Source organism: Caretta caretta, chromosome 27 (assembly GCF_965140235.1).
Source record: "Caretta caretta isolate rCarCar2 chromosome 27, rCarCar1.hap1, whole genome shotgun sequence".
NCBI lineage: Eukaryota > Metazoa > Chordata > Testudines > Cheloniidae > Caretta > Caretta caretta.
In genome coordinates this window covers 13,589,761-13,616,151 of record NC_134232.1, presented here as the reverse complement: position 1 = coordinate 13,616,151, position 26,391 = coordinate 13,589,761, and the positions used below count along the sequence as shown (strand labels likewise).

The window sequence follows — 26,391 nt, the reverse complement described above, 5'->3', positions numbered from 1 at the left end:
GAGAATTTAGAATGACAAGCTCCGGGAGCTGCGACAGAGCTGGGTTCAGGGCACGCACTGGGTCAGAATTCCTCTACTCAGAGGAAGTGGGGTTCTTACTCATTCAGCCACTAGGCCCGAGGCTGCTGCCCTGCAAGCCGGGAGTCCTTGGGTAGTGCCCAGCTCTGAGAAGTTTCCTAAGCAGAATTTTCAGAAAGGGAGTGGGGGGACAGGACTTGACTCTAGCTTCAATGCCATTGTTGCGTCCACTCAGCCCTGCCACCTCTGGACTCTGCAGAGAAGCTCCCAGACTGATGTAGGTAACTCAGGTGAAGGTCTGGCCAGGGCAAGCAGCCCATCTGAATCGCTGTCATGTTACAAAAACAGGCAGGGGCAACATTTGCTAATAAGACCTTCCAGCCAAGCCAGTAGCAAGTTGCAGGTCAGCTGCCTGTTCCATTGGATACACAGCAGGCTCTTGGCATCCTCTGCCTTGGAGATAGCTTGATTGCAAACTTCAGGGCTGCTGAAGCCTTGGGATTTTCCCTCGTTCCTTCCTATCTGAGAATTCAATGCACTTCACAGACCCAGAACACTGAGATAGGGAAAAATCCCCCAGTAGAGAAATGGGGAAATCGAGGCACGGAGCTCTAAAGCCACCCTTTTTCAAATGTCTGTAGACACCCCCCATTTCAGAAGGGCTGAGCTGCTGCATGTCCCACTGAAATCCATGGGGTTGGGGGCACTCCGCACCTCTGAGAAAAATCCCATCCAGGGCCTCTCAGTCCAGGCAGCCGTGACCTCTGATTTGGCAGCCTGACACCAGCTGAGGAGCTGCACAGAACAGGACACAATACTTGGCACTTAGCTAGCAAGCTACAAGGGAACAGCTCAGAGCGCTTCAGGAAAGGCAGGTCTGAGTCACCCCATTTTACAGATGTGGACTGTGAAAACCCAGGCAGGTGAAATGACCTGCCACAAGTGATTCCTCCATCCAGCTGTTGTTTCCGCTGGGAGATGGGAGAGTGGGGGATTCACTAACCTGGCCAGCAGCTCCTTGGGGCCTCAGGGTAAGAATCTGAAGCACGACAGAACATTGGGATTATTATTTTAATAGTGAGGTTTAAAGAATTGCATGTAGCAGAGACAGGAAGAAACATACAAAATTAGACCAGAATCTGAGCTACAGTACACATCCCTCCAAGGGAGAAGTCAAACCTTTAGAGATGGCTACAGTCTTGCAGCAAAATGTAACAAAAAAATCATCATACAATAAATTATAAAAATCATGCGGACTCCACACACAGGTCAGATCTGGTCCATTTATACAACGGGCTGTCGAATACTTGAGCTCTTCCAAGCTGAGGAGCGGCTGCAGTGGGAGAGACTCAAGAAACTGGAACCCTTCCTCCCAGTGGCGCTGCAGTCAAGACGAACTTGGGATTTAAAATAGGACCAAACAGGTGAAAGGAAAAACAAATCTCAGTGGTGGGAATATGCATGCTGAATTGTTTCAGTCCGCGAAGCGCAAGGAGAGGAGTCCGAAATGCTTTGGACACAGGTAAGGCACCGTAAGCATGAATGGAGAACGTTTTTCGTTTTCTTTACATCCATTGACTGGTCTCTCACTGAAGACCCACTGAGCCTCTCCCTTCTGCAGCCCTTCGGAGCTGCTCCAGGTACAATGCAAGACTACGAAAAACAGGACTGTTAGGAAGTTTGTTTCCAGCCGATCCCTGTGATCCCAAAGAGGGCACAGCAGAGCCTTGCTAGCTGGAGCATCCAAACTGATTGCTCACCTCTTGGGGGTGGACACACCTCCTCGTTGGTGCAGTGTCTATTACTACAAAAAGCCCAGGCTCAAGGGCCCCATTTCAAGCAGTCAGGAAAAAAAAAAATCAAGCAAACCCCATGTTACGTTAAGCAAAGCTGACATTAAGCACACTTAAGTCAGGCTAGTTGAGGAAGCATCACATTGCCATACAGTGGTATCTTCCTGTTCTTCCTTCTGCCCCTCTTCCCCACCCAAACAAGTCTATGCCTCCTTTAAGGGCTCCCTGTGATCTACCATTAGCAGCATCCTTTGATGAGTCACAGACCAGTTTGGCCGAACCATCTTGGATACTCCCCGCATTGCTACAAAGCTGGTTCCGTCTGCGTTTCCCCACCGACCGATAAATGACCAAGGCATACAGACACCACAGCAGGGTGATGAAGGAAACGCTAACAGGTCTCCGACGAGCAGTGGAAGTACCACAAAACATATACAAGACAACATTCGAAACACCTAATAGCAAAGTGCTTTGGCCCAGAAGTTGCGATTTGAACAGAGGTGCATCTTTATTATTTTTATTTAAATGCAATTTCAAGCTTATTGGTTTTTATTTTTTCCTTTAAAAAAAACCCCCTCTGCTTCCAAAACAAGACTCACAGGAAGCGAACATTACAGGGAAATACTTTTTTTCCTTTTTTAAAATTTATTTAAACAAAAATGCACAGTGCATTAACTTCTCTTCCAACCAGCTAAGCTGGGCAGATATTTTTCCTCCAGAAAAACAAAAAACAAACCCAAAATTTCCTGTAACCGGGCAGTGGTCCTCAACATGAGTGCTGCCTAGTTCTAACATAAAAAGGATACATTTCCATCATCATAGAAAAAGAGCAGTTTAAAGGTGAGGATTTTAGTATACTTGCAACAAGCCCACCTTAATCCTATATTACAAGCTTTTTACAACATACAAAATAGATCAGTAACTATGATTAATGTAACCCCTCCTGGTTAGAGAGTAAATATACAGAATAATCATCAATCTGGTACCAACAGGAGGACAGAAGTAGTGTATAAGGCAAAACAACAGCTAGGTACTGGATTATTGTTAGAAACCATGGAATCTGAACAGTCATTAGCTAGTTTGGCCAAACGAGGCAATCCCCCCCATTAGAAATAGTGTGAAAACACTCTCTCTAGCCAGGCAACCCACAGTCAGAGCACGAGGACCCTGATCTCCCCACCACAGATTAAAACCTATTTAGCAGGGTTTCCATATTTTTTGCTTATTAACATTACAACGATGATAGTCTTCCTGTTCAAATGATAAATCTGGTCATTTAGCATTAAAATCAGAGTACCCAGCAGGGCATGAAGGGCCATGCCACCCATCGGGAGCAGAGACAGCATTTCGCAGGAACCCATCGGTCTGATTAAACTGACCGCTCCCAATACAGCAAGCTCCGACACCACAGGCCGCTAGCTACCATCCGTCTCGTAACCAGGGGGCAAGCTGGAGATGCTTGCAGCTGCTGTTACCAGGTTAAAAAACCAGGAATGATTAGCCTTGTCAAATTCTCTTCCGGGGGGAGGAGGGGAAATCTAGCAGTGCCCTATTTGTTACAACAATGCGCTCTGAGGAAGGGCCACGCAGCCATGGACAGCATCCCCAGACAGAACACGGCCCACAAACAGCCTGCATGTTCCAGCCAGGGGTCAGTCCCTCTGGAACGGCTGGGATAGCATGCCCTGAGCTAGCATTTGCTCCGCCCAGTGTGCCCGTGTTCCTTTGGGACAGTAGGGTCCCCTTCGCTGTATCCATGGGGGGAAATGGCAGTTGCTGTGTCTGGGTAAATAACCATGTTAGTTTAAACTCTTCCTGCACCCTGTTGCTTTAGCTGACCTGATCAGTATATAGTGTTCTCAGCCAATAGTGTTCTAGACATTCCGCTTTTCAAAAACCCATCCCTTTTCCTACACTCCCGTCTCCAAATCTGACACCCCCCTCCCCCCCGGGCCCTTTCCCGCCCTCCCTTCTCCAAATCTGACGCCCCACCCCACATGCCCCTGCCCTAGCATGGAGCACCGGGGGGTACTGGCCACACCACGCTGGTTTCTGGCCCCAAAGCCATCACACACTGGCTTTCTTGCTTGGAGTTCACCCTACGTTATATTAACTTTGTGGACCAGGAGAGTCTTTTTGCACAGATCTGCAGAGTGGCGCAGGAAGCCTCTTTCCAGCGCGGCCCGTGGATCTGCAGCTATAAAGTGGAGGAAGGGACTCACCCAGGTAAGTCCAGGTATGAATGCATAGATGGAGGTGAGAGGGGATTCATCCGGGTTTGTTTGTTCCTTGCACCATTGGAAAAACAAAACAAGACACTGGGAGCTTCTCATGCAGGTTCCTAGGGGCAGGAGGGAAAGTCCATTCAAGGAAAGGAGAGGAGGTCTGTCTCCTCGCCAAGGAGCAACCAGGCAGTGCAGCTGGACTTCACCTGGGGATGGGAGGCAGCGGCGGGGCCCCCCGTGTTGCTGCAAGGCAAGGAAGCCGGGTTAGTTAGGCTGTAACAGGAAGAGCAGGAGTTTCCTGGCCAAGACACTCAGTTCAAAGGTCTCCTCACCAGCTGCCGTGTCAAGTATCGGTCCTTGGACACCAGCCTGGCCAACGGCTGCCGAGTCTGTGCACTCATGGGCCACTTCCCCCAGGGAATTCCCAAAACCTGGGATCCCTGTCCAGCAACCACAGACCCAGCCGTCACTGGTGCACGGGCTCGTTATCATCCCAGCTTCCAGCACTGCCCCCTGGGGCTCCAGCTTCCACCCACCCAGGGGATGCAAAGAGCCACCGCCCCCGAACGAGCCATGGAGGAGCCCAGTGTGAGGCCTGGGGTTTTGCAGGAGCGGGGGGGGGGGGGGGGGGGAGGAAATTAGGACTGCATCTCCAGCCAGTGCCTGTCAGCAGCAGGCTCCCAGGGAGCTCAGGTGGGGAGGCCAGAGCCCTGGAAGCTCTGCACTGACGGAGGCAGGTCTCTGGGGGGTGCTATTAGAAGGCACAATATTGCCACAGGCCATGAGCTTAATCAAGGCACCTTTGGGGTTAGACCCCATGTGTGAACAGGGGCAAAGACCCATCGCGCGGGCCTGGAGAAGCCTAGCAAGGGAAGACAACGGGCTGATAGAAAGGCAAAAGCCCATTGCTCGCTGCACAGACAGCCGGTGGACAGCAGTGCTCAGCAGTGGCTTTAGCCCTCCTGCTCTGAAGAGGTAGGTGCCACCCAGGTGGCTTAGCGGGACAGGCGCTGCGGAGTCCTCCACCAACCAGGCGCAGATGTTTTAGCGGCGAGACGCATTGGCTAGGTCCGTCACCTACCTCGGTTCGTTTTGCTGGGATAAGTTCTCTGGAAGTGTTTATACTCCTCTGGAGCTGGAAAGTCTTCGACTGGATGAAAGGAATATTTGGACTCAAAGTCATCTGGGAAGAAGGGAAAAGGGTGAACTAAGACAACTGAAGAGAGGAATCAGAAAAGGTCAGCTTGCACCCCGATTTCTCGGAGCTCCCAATCGGAGCCAGTGACGCAGAAGCGCTCTACTGCTGGGGGGGAGCACGGAGAACCTCTCCCCACTCGCGGGAGCTGCTGGGCATGTTGGAGATCCAGCTGTGCGAGTCTGAGCAGCTGGGGATGGAGATACCCATCCTGGTCATGCTCTGGGTGTCACGGGGGAGCGGAGTCAAACAGTGTCTGGCTAAGCAAGTCAGTACAAATGAACCAGAGGAGAATTTTTCCCTCCCCTTGTAAGTTCCCATTTCTCTCTGTGCCATGCTGCCTGGCTGGCTGACAAAGGAGAATGGCTCCAGACACACGGCTGAATTTCCACCTGGAACCCGATCAGCGGGTGTTAATCACGCAGTTAGAGACACGATCCCATTGATGGGGGCCCTCCATTCACTGCACTAGCTGCAAAGCCACTCTGCAAGCATTAGGGAGTGCTGCGCGAGTGGAAATCAGGCCTTAGCCTTATCGAATAGTTGGGCCCCAGTACCTGTTAACTGGAACATGCTCCCTCCCCACCCTCTGTTCCTAGTGGGCCTGGACCCGATTCAGACAGGAGCCAAATGGTTCACGAGGCTCAAGTTCCAGTCAATGATGGTTAGGTTTTCTGAGTGGGGCCCATGACTCCAAGCCAGGGGGCAAATACAGAACCTGATCACTTCAGCCTCCATCAAATCCGGTTCCAGAGCAACGCACAGGGAGTTTGCCCACCCCAGCATGTCTCATGCCTGGCACTGCCCAAGGCCGGCAAGTTTTCATTCAATAGTTAAGGCCAGTGCTCTGCAGGAGTGGGGATTCCTGAAGGTTTCCCACCCCTGTAGCCAGCATAGACACCACAGCCAGGGAACACAGGGCTTCCCGCCACCCCCTAAAGCCTTCATAAGACCCTGAAATTCATCCATTTTATCCTCCCTTGTCTCCAAAGGAGCTAGAATTCTACCACAACATGGTATCAGAAGCCAGGCTGCTACGGGCTAGAGAGACACGAGGCAATGAATGCCCTGGGGGGAACAGAATTCCTCTCTGAACTGAAGGAGGACAGCAATAGCGGGGTTCCACCCCGGAAGCGGGGAAGGGCAGAGTCAGTCCTGCAATAACACCCTTCGGAAGAAAGCATCTGGCTGTTAAGGGCAGGGAGGGAGGGAGCATTGTGCTCTCCTCCCAAGAGCCAGCCACAGCAGAGGCACTGTACTGGAGACAGACCCAGGAACGCTCGAGCTGCCGGAGAGTCGTGCGCCCACCCATGAAGATTCCTGAACTGCTGCAGCGTCAGCAGGGAGTGGCTCACACCTTGTTTACGTAGGACCTACAAGAACAGCAGTTTTCCATGCGCCTCCCCAACGCAGCGTCTGTAGAGAGCTGTTTGGAACCTGGACTGCATTGCCCAAGCAGGCCGAGGCAGGTTCTGTCTGGGGTCTAACATCATCTACTCACCCAAGAAAGATCTCATGGTGGCAATGGAATCTCTGTGCCCATTTCGCACGGGCGGAGGTGGAGGGGGCGGCCCAGCAGGTGTCCTGGTAGGTGGGGGCGGAGGTTTCCCTCGACTCGGAGGCTCCGATGACCCATGCATTCTGTAGGGGGGCGGGGGCGGGGGAGCATCACGACCACCATTCCGCATCAGCGGGGGCGGGGGTGGGGGGGCTGCAACAGAAACCCTGATCAGCACAGATAAGGACATAGGAACGGTCAGACCCATGGCCCAGCCGCCAACACCAGGTGCCCCTGAGCGAATGAACAGAACAACACAGCCATCGAGCGATCCAGCCCGTCGCCCACTCCCAGCTTTCAGCAAACAAGGGCCCGGGAGACTCTTGGATCATCGTGTCCATCCACGCAGCCTGGGCAGGACTGTGCCTCCCCCAGCACTCTCCAGTGAGGCATCCTCCAGCAACGGGGCACTGAGGGTTATTCCACCGCTTGGAAGGTACTGCCCAGTTCTCCAGTGGGCAGCCCAGCGGGGGACAGAACGCCAGACCTAACCCTCCTCTGGCCGGCTGGGGAGCCCACGTTCAACAAGACTGGTCGTTACCATTGCAAAATCCCAGCATACAGCTCACCCGTCAGGCTCTGGACATTTTTCAAGCCAGTATTTTCAGGGGCCCACTCTACCCCCTCATGCCAGCCGAGACTCCAGGTTAGGCAGAGATGCCAGGCTAGAGCACACCAGGATCAGGGCTCGGCAAGTACCTACTAGAGCCTTTCTGCTGTTTCGTGCCCCAATGAGACATTTTCAGCTCATGTTCCTAATTAGGTTAATGAGACAGAATAATGCACCAGCTCTGTAGCGGTGACTCAACTGAGGGACTCCAGCAGGGCCACAAGGGGCTGGAGCTGGCAACTAACCGAGGCAGAACTGCAGCCTTGTGGCGCATTCGAAGAGCCCGATAAAATACGAGTGCTGTGCTTTCCCGACTCCAGGGGCTGACCACAGGCGGATGCTCGCACGGCCACGGAGCCACGTGCGAGGGGGAAGCTGAGGGCATCCGGGAGAAAACGCAAAGAGCTTGAAGAGAAAATGTTGCCTTAAGTCGTGCTCGGAAAGGCTGACATCAGACCCTGAAGCTCTGACTTTCTCCCAGGAAGCTCCTGCAAACGAGGGCTCTAACGCAAGGGACAAGTTCCAGGAGGAGGCTGAACCCCCTCAGGGATCAGACAAACACATCGGTAAACCTGACAAACGAACGCCCCTTACCCGCAGCAGGCACTGGGGATTCCACCCCGCCCCCTTGTCTCTCCTCACACCTGGGGAGCCACGCGGCTACACCGCTGCAAACCATCAGGAGCCGGCAGCCGCGTCTCGCGTGGCTGCCTGACGGCCACACTAGCTCCGGCGCTGCTGACCAGGGTGCGCTGGAGGGGCTCTTACCTGCTCCCCTGCTTGGAGGGTCTCGGGCTGGCGGAGGGGGTCGATTGCTCTGGAGTGACGGGGAGGCCGAAGAGGGTGGAGGAGGGGCCATGCCCCTCACGGAGCCCGGGGTTTTCCTATGCAAAGAGTTGTGTCTCTGGGGCAGCTCCGGGGCCAGCTCGTTGATAGGGCTGGAAGGGCCATTGTGAACGCCGGGGGGCTGCCGATAGGGGGGCGGAGGGGGAGCTAGAGACTGGTTCTGAGAACTTGGCCCCGTTCGGACATTCACTGGGGATGGGGGGGGCTTGATGGGGGGCGGTGCTGGGGGGCCATCCCGGCCTGCGGTGAGCCGCTGTCCTGGAGTTGGTGGTAACGGCTTCTCCCGGTTGTAGGAAGGCGCTTTGCTGCCATGCATCGGAGGAGGTGCGGGGGGTGCGTTGGCTCGGCGGCCTGGAGGCGGGGGCGGAGGGGCAGACGAGCTGTGTTTCATGCCAGTACTGCCTGCGCTGTTGGGCCGGGAAAGGTCAGGCAAGGAGGGTCTCTGCATCCGGGGAAGCTCGGGAGGGGAAGCCCGGTTGTTGTCGGAGTCATCATGAGGTCGGCTGTTGGTCACAAGCACCGGGGGTCTTGGGGCTGCTGATCTGGAGCCAGGAACCTGAAGCGACTGCTTGCCAGAGGAGCTGTCTGTGACGGACAGAAAGCTGGGTTACTTGCCAAGGGAGGAAAAGGGTCCCAGCCGGCCTAGGGCTTGAGTTGAGGGAGATCGATGGGCCCAGCTTGGTCTGAAGGGACACACTGGAGCCAGTGCCCGGCACACAATTCGGCGGAGCCAGAGCGCTCAGCTCAGCAGAGTGCCAGGACGGGGGAATGGCAAGCACAGGGATCTCCAGAGGGAGTGGAAAGCTCCCCTCCCAGGCAGCACTAATTAACCCTCGCAGGTTCTGAAGGCCAAGGTTATGCACAGAAGAAAGGCAAAGTAACATTCTTCTGTTAACACTTGGTGCACCTAGGGCCATTCCCAAAGCACGAGACAAGACAAGCCTCATCCCACCCCGGGAAATAAACTATCCTTAATGGGACAGATGGGGGAAACTGAGGCACAGAGGGATGCACTGGTTTACCCAAAGTCCCAGACAGGATGGCTGTAAAAACTGGGATTATCGCCTGGCTCATAGGCCTGTGTTCAGACCATTCTCCCGTCTGGGCCAGCCTGGTAACCCTGGTTTCATGCAGTGAGAACCCCCAGCCCTTCTGAGACCAGATCAGGTGCCAGAGCCTAGCGAGGGCGGGGGGCCACGGAGGGACTGGTGCATTGCAACGTGCTGTGATGCGCCCCCGCACCCCAGCAGCATTTCAGACCCCCCTGCTCGACGCTGGTGACCAGTAAGCAACGGCAGCGAGCGATTTACTGGGTACCTGAGTTGTCCTTCGCTCCTACGGGTCTGAGCTTAGGGACGCCCCCTTGGAAGAGGCCCCCTTTGGGCTGGAGCGCTGCTGAACTGGACCCGCTGCTGCCGCCGCCGCCTCCTCCCTTGGGCTCTGAAACAAGAGGGGTCCAAACTCAGCCCCTAACACAGCCTCCCTCCCAAGGGGCCCCTTTCCTTCTCGCAGCTTTGATTTGAAGCATCCCAGCTCCAGGTGCAGCATGCCTCAGATTAGGCAGCACCGGGCGCGTATGCGGGGCATTAGCAGTTCTGTTCACCCCCACTCGCTGTCGCTCCAGGACCACTAACTGAACGGTGCCTCTCACGTCTGCAGCTGGAGCACCAATATTCCCCCAGGCCTTGGCTCAGGAGTGAGTGCGTGTTCACAGAACGAGGACTGTACGCCTAGGAGCATGGGGCCTCAAAAGTTTCTAAGGGAAGGTGGGGGAGAAACCAACTCGGCCAGTCCGGAGCAGCCATGGGGCTGCCGCAGTTTCACAACAAACGCCCTTCCCAGCAACGGCAGCAATTTGGAGGAACACCTACGGGTGGGGCTGGAATTGCAGTTAGAGGTGGACAGGAGGCTTTGGGGCCAAGAGGCACCGCACGGCGCTTTGGACGCAAACGCCTAGGATACTCACTCTCCAGGACTGGAGCGCTCCGGTCATTGACCTGCGTCACCTTTTTCAGTTTGGGCCCTTTGCAGATATCTTGGAGCAGGGCTCCTCTACCTCGCTGCTCATCTCGGCTCAGCTTCGGGAGCTCGGTGTTTGCCTAGAGACAAGAGGGACATTACAGAGAGAAAGCAAGTCAGTACCAGGCACGTTCCCAGCCCTGCTGGTACAGACGGGCTGGCTGGAAGTCTCATTACAAACCAACCCCAATCCCCCCATTCCAACCCTGACTGCAGCCCCTGACAGCAATGCACTGTCCCTTCCCGCCACAAGGCAGCTCTGCTTCAATCCCTCCCTTCCAGACGGAGCATCGCGCCAGACCCAAACCAAGGCACACGCAGAGTTCTCAGGTAGTACCGGGCAGGTTCCTCCTATGCCCAAGAGGAGCGTCGCTACAGTCCTCGTCCCCTTACCCCACACAAGTATCCCCATCTCCGCTGGGTCAAAGGGGCATAAGAACCACACCTGAGATTCTTTGCTCTCCCTCTGGGGCCATTTGGGAGGGAAGGGGGCAGCAGCCCCACATCACAGGATCTCAGCCCTCCCCTATCGCGCCTCAAATTGGCTTTGGTGGAGGAAGCGCCACTCCCAACTGACAGGTGATGGCAACCGTTAGCCCACCAGCAACTTCACTTCCCCTGTTCCCTCGTCTCATCCCCTGCTTCTGACCAGCTCCACTTCCCCCGCTGCCCAAAACGCGCCTAGCTCTCGCTGCTGAGCAGGGCCCTGTCTCACACCAGAACTTCTGCTAGTGACACGTCCATAGGGCTGGTCATGCTGCCCAGCTGAGCCCTGAGGGGACACTGCAGCAGGCAGTAACCACACAGTGCCAGATCAGAATCATGCACACAGGGCACAATCTCACAGCATCACCTAATTAATCAACACGTCTCCAGCACTTAGCATCGTCCGTGTCACATGGGCATTCACTGATCCCCACCACACAGCCAGGGAAACTGAGGGCAGGAGTCAGGTGACTTATCCACAGTTACACACAGTCTCTGGAGTCCCATTCAAGCTGCCGCCAACAGCTCCAGCAACGCACCAGGGTGTCCAGCCAGAGAAAATGAAGCTGTGAAAAAAGCACCCCATGTACATGAGCCACCCCAGGAAAAGGGAAGTGGCAGGGCAGAGTAGCCACTAGCCCCAGAGAGAGGGGGCGAGCGGGGCCGTACCTGATTAAAGGTTGGCGGTGGAGGGGGGCCAGGAGGCGGTGGAGGGGGAGGAGGTATTGGCATCCTTTCCCACTCCTGGCTGGCTCAGTCTGCTTAGCGTCCGTGGAGCGTTTGGTCCCTCATATACCTGCAATTCAGACAGAACCAGTCAGGGACCCGCAGGCTGTTTCAACACAACTGTGCAAGTCCCAGGGCAAGGAACGGCAACTGGCACGAGCGGGCCACGCTGTCTGAAACACCCCACTTCAGCAGCTCCGCCTTTCTGAGAGTCCTCAACGACGCGGATCCTGGGAGCGAATCACAGGCGGACGCTGAGCACAGAGCTTTAGGATACAGCACCACACAGACGTCCGTCGGTACAGAGACTTCTCCAAGGCTTGGCTTCAGGAGAGCAATACCTGTGAGCTTCGAGCGCCACCTCCTGGCCAGCTTAAGGTGCGAGATTCCTTGAGAGGCAACTACTTCAATCACACCTGGAAGAGCAGTCTGGGGGCAGCTACTATCTGTAGGAACCCAGGGTATCCCCCAGACCCTGTATCTGGACCCGCTTTTAGGTCCCTAGCAAGGAAGGCTCAGCACTTGCCCAGGAAGCATGGCTGGCGAGAGCTGCAAAGCATCCAGAATTCAATTTATTTTTAACCCAATCATCTCACTTGAGAAAGGAACAAACCAGCTACCTTGATCCTACACTCCATCAATCCACACCACTTCAGCCACAGCAGGCGGCTGCTAACGCCAGGATTTAACGGGCCCATGACATCTACAGCTCATCAGTGGAAATCAAGAGCTAACGCTGCAGAATTCCCAGGCGGGAGCCACAAGCCATAAATGTATCTACATCTTTTATCGTGTAAATCATCATCAAGAACCATTTGAGATGGAAGAGACCTGGAGCCTGCACCCCTGGGTCACAGCAGGGGAGAATCTCTTCTTCCTGAACCATCCCTGAGAAGGAGGCATTAACGGCCAGATTTTCAAAAAGGTTCAGATCCCACACAGGCGCCAATGCAAAGGGCCAGCGGAGTACCTGAAAATCTGGCCCAGTGTCTAGGTTATTTCTAACAGTGACTCCAAAGTGCCCCATGGGAGCGTATTTCACTGTCTGAACTGTTCATATAGAAATATCCTAATAATGTATCTGAGTTCTACCTTACCTAGCACAGCCACCACCAGCCGCTGTTAGGCCTTTGAATAACCTGGGTACTGAACAGCCTGTACAAACCATCCACTGTCACAAATGAAACATTTCCGTGGAGGAAATAGATAAAGGCACAAGATGGTGAATCACCAGGTGACTGCAAGACACCGATACCTGTCAGAGCCATTAGTCTGACAACATGAAATTACAAAATTAAAACTCTCAAGCAGTAGCGGCTAATGGGATTGGAATGTGATGAACACCAGGACTCACTGGTCAAAGCAGGAGTTACATGTGCTCCAGATCCCTTGCCCAGATCCCATCATAAGCAAACCAAGGAGTTTAACAGGCAGCTACATGACCTAGCAAGACGGTACCAGTCCACATTCTTTATAATGCAGAAAATAAACCCTGGCCAACCTTTGAGAGGTGGGACGTCAGCAACAGAGGCTGCAACGGGGGCTTGTCATAAGACTTCATCATTCCTACAAGATAAACTACGGAACAATTTACTAGCGAGGCAACCCACATTGTCTGAAGAAATCAATCATGTGCATTTCAGGTTATCAAAGCAGCTTGTTTTTAAGCTGTGTCCATTTCCTTTCATGCTAATTCACAGAATCCCGCCATTCCCACAGTACTCCTTCCACGATCAGAGCAAATTAGGGAGGTTCTAGTCTCATCATTTATATGTATTGCCTTGTTTAAAGGGACACCAGCAGACAAAGAGTCAATTTAAAAAAACAGAGTTCAAAATAATGTAAAGGACTTTCCTTGCCCTAGAGCCCACATCCCAATATTTGTGGTTTTACAACCCCTTCTCTAAAAATGTCCCTCTCTTGCTGGTGGGTGAAAGAGCCATACAGACAGCGGGAAAGAGTGAAACTGGCCCTACACAAACTGCTGTTAAATACATAAATAAACCGAAGAAAAATATTTGTCTAAGTCTTTTGTTTAGTGTGATACTAAGTAGCACTTGAAACATTACTAGGAAAAAAATTCAGATAGAAACATCTCTTTAAATAACGAGGCTCCCTGTTTGAACACGGCACACCAAGTGAGCGCTGCAATCCAGCTACCCAAGAGCCCTTTCAGACAACAGCTCTTCATTTTGACACCGCTGTGGAATTCTGTTCGGGATGAGATCCTGCTTTTAAATAAAATCTAGACCTCATCTACAGCTATTACTCGTCTCAGCACTTTCCAGACTCTAATCCCAGACCTGAAGAAGAGCTCTGCGTAAACTCAAAAGCTTGTCTCTTTCACCAACAGAAGTTGGTCCAATAAGACACTACCTTACCCACCTTGTCCTCACAACAATCGAGAAGGCAAGTGAATTGGAGTAAGACATCAAATCCACTCAGATAGGAACTCGCACACAAGAACAGATCTGAAAGAGAACAAATTTCTCGGCTGGGGTTTGTCTGCGCTGCCTTCACTGCCTTCGGTGTGTCTGAACAGGAGCTCGCTCCCTGAGTAGCATCACGTGTGCTCCCACTCCTTCCTGCGATGAACTCATGCTTTCGTGTTGATGTTCGCACCGCCTGTTGCCACAGAAGCGACTGTGATGTCACAAGGCCAATACTGTGATTTCATAGCTCGGCGGAGAAGATGAAAATAGCTTGGGGTAATTAGCTTACACTAACAGCTGGGAAATGCGCACGGGGTAAAGATTTATGATTCAGTCTGAGGTATTTGAAAGCCATGCCTGGCACCCAACTTCCTCTTTAAAAATATCAAAGCCATGAAGAACTGCTCCCCATCCTCTTGACGCGTGGCCTGTAGGAGCATTCAGATGATTAGAGGAGTTATCAGCAAGGTAACGGATCTCCACTGAGCGGAAATCAAAGTTCAGCAGCTTGCTACGAGCATGATCAGGCCTGATGGAATCCCGATCGCAGTCCATGCAAAGGAAGGTGTTGCTATCTAGCCCTGTACTTACACAACAGCACTTCCCATAGATCCTGAACATTACATACACCAATCCTGCCCAACCGTGCGAGTACCAGCCGTGCTCAGATGCTACGGAAGTAATACGCGGACGACTGTGATAGGCACCCTAGACCAAGAGCTGCAACCACCATTCCACAGACACCGAGTACGTGATTTGTTTACGGTCACAAAGCAAGTCACTGGCAAAGTCCAGGATAGAATCAGGGCACACCTGCTTCCACATCCTACTTCAGACCCCTGGGACCTCACTGTACCTCGAAGATCATTACTCAACTTTCATCAGTTTGACGTGCAATCGTTCAGTGGAACAGAGGGGAAAATCCCGCAGAATTAAACTGAGTGACTGTGGGGCTGGTTGGGGAAAGATTCTCACAGTACTTATGGATGCACTTTAATCTCTGAACGCTTTACATTGAGCAGAAGTCCCAGTCTACTGAAACAGGCGTTCAAATAAAGGTTCTGCCCTAGAAGAAAAAAAGCAGAAAGAGTCTAAGCTAAAGCAGCTCAGAGAGAAAAGGGAGCTAGATTTCTAATGACCAGGTCACTTCATTTTAACGTGTGGCCCAATGCACATTACGGATGAACCACTTGGCAAGGTGGGCAAGGGAATATCTTTTATTGGACCAGCTTCTGTTGGTGGAAGAGAGAAGCTTTCAAGCGACACGGCACTCTTCCTCAGATCTGGGAAAGGTCTCTCGTATATCCTGCAACTAAACACGGCTACAAACCCCTCAGCAAAGGTCAGGTTTAAAATTAAGAGCCAATGAATTCAACTGAGCTCAAAAAACAGCCCCTATTGGAGCGCGTTACTTTATACCGAGAGAAACCAGAAGAAAACTCCAAAGGAAGGCTGAAGTAATCTAGATCTTGGAATCTTAAAAAAACAAAAAACAAAAAAAACCCACATCTTTTGTTAGGTTCATGAAGACAGTCAACACAGCTGATAAATTTCAGAGTAACAGCCGTGTTAGTCTGTATTCGCAAAAAGAAAAGGAGTTCTTGTGGCACCTTAGAGACTAACCCATTTATCTGAGCGTGAGCTACAGCTCACTTCATCGGATGCATACCGTGGAAACTGCAGAAGAGTCTCTCACAGCAACACTTACAGGCCCTTCCCGTTGAGTCTGCACCTTATGGGAAACGCGCCCCTTTGACACAATGCAGTTAAGACAGCCGATGCCCAGCATTTCATTTGCTTTGTCCTTTATTAACCAGGATTTTTACCTGGAAACAGATCTTAATGTTCAAGGGTTTTATACGCTCCGGCGGTTTAGCCTCTGGTTTGTGGTGGAAGCAATTTGAAAGACCCAGAGCAGGGCAGCATGCAAAAGGCACCGTAATAGACTAAAGCACAGAACACAGCCAGGCTCTTTGGGTAAACCAGAGGAAAAAGACATTTGCCATTTAGTGGGTCTTTTATACATAAAAATAAAGGAAGCATCTTCTTCCCAGTTTCTTCAGTTGAAGAGCTCAGAAGGAGGCAAGTGGTTTTTGGATGGCAAGGTAACCAGGCCTCCTTTGACAGAGATCCTTTATAGTAGCCATTCAGAACTCAGCTTGTGTCCCACCCACTGGAAAACTTATACACTAGTTCATCCGCCCAATAAACCCAGATCAGAAGTGGTCTATTTGCAAGCACTTCTATTGAGCGTAAGAACAAGTCCTTTCCCCCACCCTTTTAAAGAATAACTAAGCCAAACTTCATGCTCAGAAGCTGGATTGTAGTGACCAACTGTGCTTAGCCTTCGAAAATCCACACAGATCAAACCCATGCTGGAAGTAGTTTAAACTTTCTAAAAAAGAAAAGGAGTACTTGTGGCACCTTAGAGACTAACCAATTTATTTGAGCATGAGCTTTCGTGAGCTACAGCTCACTTCATCGGATGCATACCGTGGAAACTGCAGCAGACTTTATATACACACAGAGAATATGAAACAATACCTCCTCCCACCCCACTGTCCTGCTGGTAATAGCTTATCTAAAGTGATCATCAGGTTGGGCCATTTCCAGCACAAATCCAGGTTTTCTCACCCTCCACCCCCCCACACAAATTCACTCTCCTGCTGGTGATAGCCCATCCAAAGTGACAACTCTTTACACAATGTGCATGATAATCAAGTTAGGCCATTTCCTGCACAAATACAGGTTCTCTCACCCCCTCACCCCCCTCCCAAAAACCACACACACAAACTCACTATCCTGCTGGTAATAGCTCATCCAAAGTGACCACTCTCCCTACAATGTGCATGATAATCAAGGTGGGCCATTTCCAGCACAAATCCAGGTTTTCTCACACACACCCCCACCCCCATACACACACAAACTCACTCTCCTGCTGGTAATAGCTCATCCAAACTGACCACTCTCCCAAGTTTAAATCCAAGTTAAACCAGAACATCTGGGGGGGGGGGGGGGGGGAGATAGGAAAAAACAAGGGGAAATAGGCTACCTTTGGATGGGCTATCACCAGCAGGAGAGTGAATTTGTGTGGGGGGGTGGAGGGTGAGAAAACCTGGATTTGTGCTGGAAATGGCCCAACTTGATGATCACTTTAGATAAGCTATTACCAGCAGGACAGTGGGGTGGGAGGAGGTATTGTTTCATATTCTCTGTGTGTATATAAAGTCTGCTGCAGTTTCCACAGTATGCATCCGATGAAGTGAGCTGTAGCTCACGAAAGCTCATGCTCAAATAAATTGGTTAGTCTCTAAGGTGCCACAAGTCCTCCTTTTCTTTTTGCGAATACAGACTAACACGGCTGTTACTCTGAAACCTGTCATTAAACTTTCTAGACATTTGTGAAATCCAGATGTGCTGTAAAGGGAAATAACTTGTTTTCTAAAGCATTCAGTATTGATCCAGTCAGGACTTTTCATTGGAGATGCAGCAGTGCCTTTCACAGGTCAGGAGCACATTTCCTCACCTTTCAAAGGGATTTGGGTACCGTGCCAGATTCATATTTCATAGTTACAATGCTTCTACGGCTAGTTTGCATTTGCAAACCAAGATGAAGAAAACATTTCATCCTCACAAAGGGCAGTGGCTTTGAACTGCAGATTGGAGTGGAATTTCCAATCCTTATGATGCCGGACTGATTGCTGGATGTAGCTATAGTAGCTTTTAGACTATACACAAGATTAGAGCACTTCCATAATTTCCTTCTTCAGCATCCCGAAAGTATTCCAGATCCTGGACTCAGTATCCCAGACCCAACCCTGAAGTGCGACATTCCTGAGTCTCTGTTTCTGAAGAGCACAGAGGTTGCTACATAACTAATTTACTCTGCAAAATATCTCATAATTGAGGGTCAGTCAGGCTTTTAAAAATGTACCATAAATGTTTTAAGAGAGCAAGCTGCCATCTCAATTCAGAGCTTCTCGGACACATGGCCCATCTCTGAGTGCAAACAGACATACCTGCTTCAGTTTGCAGGACTCAGACACTCATCATGAATTATTAACAACCCACGGGCCCTGACAGTGCATTTTTAACAAACCTTGAACAAAAGTTTCAGATGCCTCAGGGCCAAATTCCAGGGTCCTCAATGGAGCAAGACCCCGCTTTGCAACTCAGTGGGAGCTTTGCTCCATTGGAGGGCTGCCAAGTTGGGCCGTGCATTAACAGCTTTCCAGAAATCTTAACTTTCTTCATTTGGCAAAGGAAGAGTGTCAGCAGGATCAAGGAATCCTGTCATCACATCAAACTGAAGCAAAGGAAACAGTGATCTGGCAAGGAGGAAACACCCCTCCCATAAAAGCTTAGGGATTTCCCTCCCCCTCCCGCCACAGAACAACCCATGAGGTGCAGAGAGGGATGGGGACGCATGTGACGAAAACTAACAAGAGGACTTTTCTTATCAACATTTTATTTTAAAAAATCCTCTACTGATCATTTAACTGACAACAGTAAATAGAGACTGAATCAAGGGCTTTCTGAGGCTTTAGAATGTGACCCCATAAAGGCATTTGGGGAGGGGAAAGGGGGATGCATTCAACTGCACCACCCACGCCTCCAACCAAACAATATGCTGCAAGAGGAAAAAGGACCCCAGTGCCTTTGTTTGATTGACGTTAGTAGCTTATAGTTCAAATAAAAGTTACATTTCTTTAGCAACGGCCAGTAATCCAACATCCCCGTCCACTAAGAGCTCAAATAGCTGCTTGTACGTTCCAAGTAAATTAAACTCTCACAATTGAAAAGAAAAAAGGGCTATGGTTTAGTTCATAGAATCATATCATAGAATCATAGAATATAAGGGTTGGAAGGGACCCCAGAAGGTCATCTAGTCCAACCCCCTGCTCAAAGCAGGACCAATTCCCAGTTAGTTCATCTCATATAGGCCAGGAGAACGGTCTCAGAGCAGAATTTAGGTGCAACAACAGAATGTACTAGGCAAGGAGAACGTCCAATGAAATTAGACTCAGCACTGAGCAATGCAGAAGCGGAGGAGACGTCACTGGCTAGGCTGATAGCATTTTCAAAAGGTGCTAAGGGTCTGTAAGAGTGCATCTTCACCTCTAGGGCACCCCCTCATGCCTGGACGCGGTGCTGCAGGGAACTTTGCCTCTCGCGCCCTAACCGGTGGCCACTTCCTTGGCCCCACGATGGCCAGTCCCAGCCCGTGTCTTCTCCTGACTCCCTCTCTGAGTGTGTCCACACTGTAATAAAACACCAGGGCTGCTCCATCTCAGCTGACTCGGGCTGCAGGGCTATGAAGTTACAGAGCAGACATTTGGGCTCAGGGCTGTCCAGACTGCTCTTCTTTATTCCCATGAGTTCTACGTTCTTCACAGTTTGAGTCATTCCCACCCATCCTTACTTATTAACGGACCAGCTGTCTGTGGAGCACTCCTCAAAGATACCTTCTCAGCCCTTCTTGTTCCATGGAAGTCTCTGGCCTTTAACTTGTTCCTTTTGCTATCCTTTGTTTTTTCCCCTGTAGGCCACAAGGGACTGGACGTACTGGTTTGCCTGCCTCCTCCACTTTCTAGGAGGGATTCTTTCACAGGCTGGGATCTCTGAGCACTGCCTTGGGAGGCAGCACTGGCCACAACAGTCCCTTGCATTCTTCTCTTTCAGTGTGGGGAGAGATCTCTCGTCCTTCCTTGCGATCTAGCGAAAGCAGGCTCCTGGGCCCAGGGACATAGCCAAGTATTCGCAGGGTTTTCCTAGGCACGGGCCAAGCAGAGATGGACCAATTTATAATCCAGACTATGCAGGGCAAGGAACAGGCATGCAGTGCAAGTTATTTTGCGTAGCTACCACAAATGGCCAATCCTTGCTGTAACAATGTGGGAACCGTTTAATGGAATTCCACCAGGAGAGTCTGGTTACCCCGAGCTGAGCCAAAGCCAGGATGACCTCACAGAGAGAAGAGATGCAGTCAGGAAACCGTTTGCTGTATGTTTTTTTAAACCTAAGTGGCTAAAAACGCTGCTGCTTCTAACCAGTTCTGCAGTTCACGAGCAATTAGGAGCAAGTTTACAAGCCCAATGCCCATCTATTCAGTGCTTGCGAGTGATATTGGGTCATTTATACAATCGCTCAATGTTTGTACACAGTTCTGAAGACACAAAAGCATTACACATGGGCCCAGTGTTATGCTGGAAGAGCCATATGGGTGCTTTATGGCATAAATATGCAATTCTACTGCCAATGGCAAGACTATAACATCGCTCTCTCTGCAATCCAGCCTGCAAGGCATTCTGCTATCCCCACCACTACCTATGCACTCTGGGAAAGACGTCAAATGGAAGCATCTTCCTGCCAGGTGTGGTGGATAGTCCATGTGGATCCCCAAATCATTTTATTAATGCCATGTCTTAGCCATAGGCCATTGTGCATAACCCGGGATCACTAGATTAAGACAATCTTGCAGTCCTTACTCAGGCAAGGCTCCCACTGAAGTCAACAGGAGCTGAAGGAGCAGGTGTTAGGGCCTTCACCACAACAGCTCCAGTTGCAGGGGCGTGTGTGTTTTGCAAGGGTTGGGTAAGTGTAAGAAAGGTCTTGTGTCAACACGGGGGTGAAACTGACACACCTGCAGACTAGAGCTCAGTACCCAGCCCCGTGGACTGATTTAATCACTCAATGCAAAGCCTCCAGTTCACTGGCTGATTTAACCTGAGTTTTCCACTGGGACTTTAGAAAATAACTGAACAAAAGCACATTCTAATTGATTGATCTAACCAGTTAAACATGTTGATTTACAACTAAATAGAGCCTTTACACGAGATCTGCTCCATTGCTTGGCCGCCTAGGAGGAGCCGCTGTAGCTATCCACATTTATTTAAGCAATTATCTAGCTTACACCTGAGAATTTGTAAAATGTTACGAAGTGGTGAATGATACATTGCTTACTTACCAGCTAATTCACTTTTTGTTCCTGATTTGTATCAAGCCGCGCTAGGGTGGTAACTGGAATTACAGACAACACCATGTTTATTTTATAGGGAAACGTTTTGAGAGATTATAATCAATGTATAGTATCTATAGCACATTATAATAAATAGTCCGTACTAAATTCAAATTTTAAACAGGTTTATTTTTAAACAAGAAAATTTCAACCTTGGCAGAGTCATCCCCGGGGTGGTCTACACTACAGAGTGAGGTTGGCTTAACTACATCGCTCAGGACTGTGAAAAATGTCACCCCCCCCATATGGTGTCATTAAGCCGACCTACACCCGCGTGTAGACACCACGAGGTGGATGGACGAATTCCTCCCTCAATCTAGCTACAACATCTGGATTTATTACAGGGACGGAGAAGCCCCTCCCAGTACTGTCGTGTCTACACTGCAGCTGTCGCGCTACAGTTGTGCCATTGTAGCACTTCCAGTGGGACCCGAAAGTCACCCTGGGTCCGTTCTGGCCACGCATCGCCAGCAAGAAAGCTTCTGTCCTGTTCTGCCTCGTGCACGGAGACAAGTAATAGCCTCCCAGAGCTGCCAGCGCTTCCAAGGGAGCTGCTGCTCTGGTGTCCAAGGACGGGCTCTGGAGAACCAGGAGTAGGGCTAATGGGAGGTGAGAAGCCAAGACTGCTTGTCAGGGGCAATGGCAGCATCTCATTCATCCTGACCATGCAACCAGAGTGTCTCCAAATCACAATCCCAATTCCACCACTGAGTGTATGACCCATGGCAAGTCACAGCCACTAAGAGCCTCAGTTTTCCCTTCTGCAAAATGGGGGCCACGAAACGGACTCACCTTTGTGAAACGCTCCAGTACTAAGTGCTGTTACTGTGCCCCAGAAGCACAGAGAGGGAATTGATTCAGTAAGTGCTACTGGGAAGCCAGGAGATGAAAGAAGACAGTTTGTTTTCGTGGGATGTCTAACTAGGGACCATTTTCCCCCAGGCAACGTCTGTTTCGCAGTGAAAACCCTACTTTTATTTTGAAGAATGGCTCTGTCTTGCCCTCTGAAAGAGCGAGAAGTAAGTAGGTCAGACAGACTTGAGGACCAAACGCCCTGACAGAATCGCTTGAAAGCGAAGAGAGCCCGGCGGCGAGAGCCCCGCTCTGGAGCAAGCGCCCTCACCTCTCCACTGGCATGCAGGTGACTGTCACGCCTCACTTCAAAGATAATGCATGAAGAGCCAATCCAGTCAGAACAGAAAATCCAATAACGGAGTGGAAATCTCGAGCAGCGACTCTCATTGCTGGCGCTAATGCCCTGGGGCCAGAGCCACAGAGACAGCTCGCTTCTGAGCAGCTTCAGAAATTCACACATTGCCATGACTTGATGGCCGACAACATAAAGTAGGGCTTTGATTTAGCACCAAGTTATGAACACCAGTCAAACGGACCCAGTGAAAGGGGAAGATAGTAAATCAAGCCAGCCTGTCTGGCTCTGAAGAGCAACGGCCCAGCTGCAAAGAAATAATGTCTGGAGAGAGGGGGGCAATTTGTGTGCAGATCCGATGGACAGCCTGCTCTCCCCCCAGCTGTGTGGTGCAGCTCACATGTCGAACGTATGCAAAGTTGCTGGATGCGACACTTTGTATTTGTTCAGGAAGCGACCGGTCTGGGCAGTTTCTGGCCCAATGCACAGCTCACTGTCATGCGGGGGGGCTGGGCCCCTTCAGAGCCCTAAGCAGCGAAGCAATACAGCGAGAGAGCTGAAACTAGGCAGAATCTTGCAACGTCATTCGACAATTTGCAGCAAGAACCTAACTGACGACGTTTCCGATAAACTCTCCATGAGCGAGCCGAGAGGCCTAGCGGGTGTGCCAAACTACCCAGGAGTGTGACAACCGCAATAAGCCCTGGCACTAAAACACTAACGCAGGCATCAGCCCAGCACCGCAGGAGACATTCTTGGCAGGTGGGTCTGCCTCAGAGAGCACATTCAAATCAGCTCTCCTGCATGATGCCGGACAAATTCACGCCTTGCCTGAAACTGCATCGGCTCCTTCAGCAGCGGTCAAGGCACTACCGTGAAGGGGAATCAGCTTCACCAAGCGCCTCTGGCGTTCTCTAGCAGGGCCACCACGGGCCACACCAAAGAGATCAGTAGCAGGCAGAGCAGAATCCAAGGCTGCTGACAGCTAAACGAGGGGCCTCAGACAAAGCCACTGGGGCCTCAGACAAAGCCACGGCATCTTTCCAAACATTCCCACCCGCATGCAGTACATGAAATATGCTCTCTGCAGTGGTTCCTTTAAATGACTCCCCCATGTGATGCTTCTATCCTCGGCACAGCCCAATTTTAGGACACCTGCACAACCCCACGGAAGAAGCTATAACATCCCCGTCCTGGCGCGCTTAAGCTGCACTTCGTCCTTGGCCTGAAGGTGTCTCTTTGCCTCCCTCCATGTACAACACCTGCATTTCAGCAAAGAACGACTTCCATGCCGATACCAGCTGGCTGCAAGAAACTGTTGGTAACGCCTGTGAAGTGCTCTCAAGGTGCCAGGAGCGGTGCATTCATTTATCTGCTGATCACTACATGCAATTCACATCTGCTTCCACAACATCCCGTCGGGCGACACTAAAATAACTGCTTGCCAAGGCTCCTGAACAGTTGCAAAGGGGGCCATTGTCTCTCTCTAAATGAATTTGGTTCTCAGAGCTACTGAATCAGAGATGGATTATTCATAGCTTATTAACTGCAAATGGATTTGTGTGAGATACTCATTTCAGATGCATCAGCTTGGAAGCTAGCTCAAGCTGCGGTTTGGAAAATACTCACTACGGACCCCAGAACACCAGTAATAACCTAGCTCTTACCCAGCACTTGCCATCAGCAGGTCACAAGCGCTTTACAAAGCGGACGAGTATTACCACCTCATTTGCTAGATGAGGAAACAGGCACAAAGAGGGGCAGTGACTTTCCCAGTCACCCAGAAAAAGTAGTAGAACGGTAGTACTGTTCTAACATCAGCAGTAGAACCCAGGTCTGCTGAATCCCAGTCTAGTGCTTTAGCCATCAGGCCACACTGCCTGTAACACACTGCTTGCTGATGGCTGAGAATCCCTCCCTAATTCAGTCCCGGGCTACCCACCCCCAGCTCTGCTGCTGCCGCCTCTACACCTGACCTGTCGTTCCAGACCCAGTTCCCACATGAGATTTGGCCAAAGCCCCTCAAAACCTGACATGCAGTTTCCCTGGCTCTTCCAGTACAAGACATTCCCTGTACAGTCTTGTGCTGGGACTGAATAGCCGAGTGAGAGAGCGCCCATCAATTAGGTGACAGTAGATGAGCAAGCCAACAGAATGCAGTGACAAGAGAAAATTCAATGCCAAGACACCTGGCACACACTCCGGCTGTGCAGAGATATTCTTCCCATACACAGCCCCCAACACGCAGCCAGTTCTGGAGCCCTGAAGATTATCTGGGGGCACCAAGATACCACACAGACAAATGCCTATAACAGACTAAGAGTCACAGTCTCTGTGCAGGCGAAACCTGAGCCTGGAAAAGCAGGAGAATAATAAAGGACAGGAATAAGCCATATTACTTCTGCAGAGCAAGGGGGTTGGAAAGGACAGTGCTTATACCATGGCACATTGGCCTGACACCAGTTTCTTTCAAGCCATGATAAGACAATTATCAGCTGCCTTCTCGTTTGTTTGTTAAAACAAGGACTTTGCACGGGGAACCCCAAAGATTTACAATGGAAGCACAGAGCAGGAAGCTGGGGGAGCATACATTAAGGATTAATGCTGAGCATTTCCTTGCAGGAGCCAGGTTATCACATGATCAGTTAGAACCACGGCAATGCACAATTTACCAGATCAGATCAGACTATTGGTCCTCCCCAGCTGTTACCCTGCCTCTAACTGCAGCCAAGAGCTGATGCTTAAGAGGAAAGCAAGAAACCCCATCATGCACCTGACCAGTTGGGCAATTCTGTACATGGCCCAGGAGGAGAGTTCCCTGGCTGCAATTGGCTTGTCAGATTCCCCCAGACTACAGATGAAACTGAGGTGTTCTCTTGCAGCCCGTTCCTTAAAATCCAGCAACAGAGACAAACCCATCACACGCTAGCCAAGTTCTCAAGTATGTTGCTGGCAGTCTGTTTGCCTGTTTTTCCTCATCTGCACATAAACCTAGCTTTGAGAAGGCTAAAGGCTGGGCAGGTAACAGCCTGAGCAGGGATAAACACCTGGGTCAAGATGCTTGTGAGAGTCTGAGAACGGGTAATCCTCTGCCCCAAGACTGACGCTCCCTTGGCTGACCGTCCAAGTCCTTCATGGGAGAGTGGCCACACGTCGGAGAGGGCTCCGGGGGACCCCTGGCAGGCGCACGCGTTCAGGAGTGGGGGATGACTGGGAGACGGACGAGGAATTTGGAAGAACTCTGTGTCTCTTCTCAGAGAAGAAGGGGCAATTTAAGATTCGGCAGCACAAGCAGCTTGTCAGGCAGAGGCAGGTGCTTTGGCGATGCCGATAAGGCCGCAGCCTCCTTCCCAACTAGTGCGACGGGAGCGACACGAACAGCGTCCCACAGGGGCAGGGATGCCACGCACCGCCGGTGCTGCCAGGGCGTGGGAGAGAAGCACCGACACAGCGGGCCGAGAGGAACGAGCCCCCCCCTGGAAAGGGAAATCCCACCTGCCTCATGCAGGGAGCAACACGGAGCCTTGGAACAGCTGGCAAGAGCCCCCCGACCCGCACCGAGCCCGCGGCCATTCACAAGGGCAAGACACATCCAGGAGGGGCTGAACCAGGGAGTGCGGGGCGGGGGGCGGCACCCCACTGGGCTGCAGGGAATCGGAGCCACCCCGTTCGCTGCAAGGGCTCCCCGTCCGGATCTTCGGCCCCCAGGCCCCAGCCCCAGACGACCCCCCCGCGGGCCCCAGCCTCCCGCAGACGCCCCCCCCCGGGCCCCAGCCCCAGAACCCCCCGCCCGGCCGCCCCCGGGCCCAGCCCCCCCAGCAGACGCCGCCCGCCCGCCCCCGGGCCCAGCCCCCCCGGCAGACCCCCGCACCAGAACCCCCCGCCCGGCCGCCCCCGGGCCCAGCCCCCCCGGCGCCTGTGGGCTCTGGCACGTCGCAGCCCCCAGCAGCGCAGGGCCCCGCCCACCCGGGGCTCCTGCTCACCCGGAGCCGCCGCCGCCGCCGCTCGCTCCGCACCGGGGCCTCCTGCCTCCGCCAACCCGGAAATGAGCGAACCTCCCCGGCCCCCAGCCGCGGCGGCCAAACAAAATGGCGGCCGGGGAACCCTCTGCGCATGGGCAGAGGACACGCCCCCCCCCATCCGGTTTTAGCGCGACGGGACGCTCAACGCTTTGGACAGGTTGAAGACGCCATGTTGGGAAGGTCATATGGCCTGCCAGAATGCGGCCATGTTGGCGAGGTCACTCGGTCACACAGCAGCCCGCTGCCCTGTTGGGAAGGTCAAGCGAAACCATCTTTGTGGCCATTTTAGGAAGGTC

General features: G+C 51.9%; 1 protein-coding gene across 2 annotated transcripts; it reads right to left on the bottom strand.

Annotated features, from left to right (window-relative positions):
- Positions 1–1,075: 1,075 nt before the first annotated feature.
- WIPF2 (WAS/WASL interacting protein family member 2) lies at positions 1,076–26,191 on the bottom strand. 2 transcript variants are annotated; one of them, XM_048830206.2, is made up of 9 exons: positions 26,057–26,182; positions 20,876–20,928; positions 11,420–11,546; positions 10,212–10,344; positions 9,563–9,685; positions 8,168–8,830; positions 6,733–6,942; positions 5,118–5,219; positions 1,076–4,279 (listed from the first exon to the last, which is right to left on the bottom strand). In XM_048830206.2, the coding sequence occupies exons 3-9, from the start codon at positions 11,480–11,482 to the stop codon at positions 4,239–4,241; spliced, it is 1,335 nt and encodes a 444-aa protein (XP_048686163.2). In that variant the 5' UTR covers positions 11,483–11,546; positions 20,876–20,928; positions 26,057–26,182; the 3' UTR covers positions 1,076–4,238. The 2 variants fall into 2 exon arrangements, with proteins under 2 accessions (XP_048686163.2, XP_048686164.2); XM_048830207.2 differs by lacking the exon at positions 20,876–20,928 and having other exon boundaries at positions 26,057–26,191.
- Between the last annotated feature and the right edge of the window lie 200 nt (positions 26,192–26,391).

Bases quoted from the DNA above. Each gene is read 5' to 3' on its own strand.
- WIPF2 (XM_048830207.2), bottom strand. From the start codon at position 11,482: ATGCCAATACCTCCTCCCCCTCCACCGCCTCCTGGCCCCCCTCCACCG. The intron at 9,686-10,211 runs GTGAGTATCCTA...CTCTTGTTTCAG, and splicing joins GAGCGCTCCAGTCCTGGAGA to AGCCCAAGGGAGGAGGCGGC. The intron at 6,943-8,167 runs GTAAGAGCCCCT...TTTCTGTTGCAG, and splicing joins CCCTCCAAGCAGGGGAGCAG to CCCCCCCACCCCCGCCCCCG.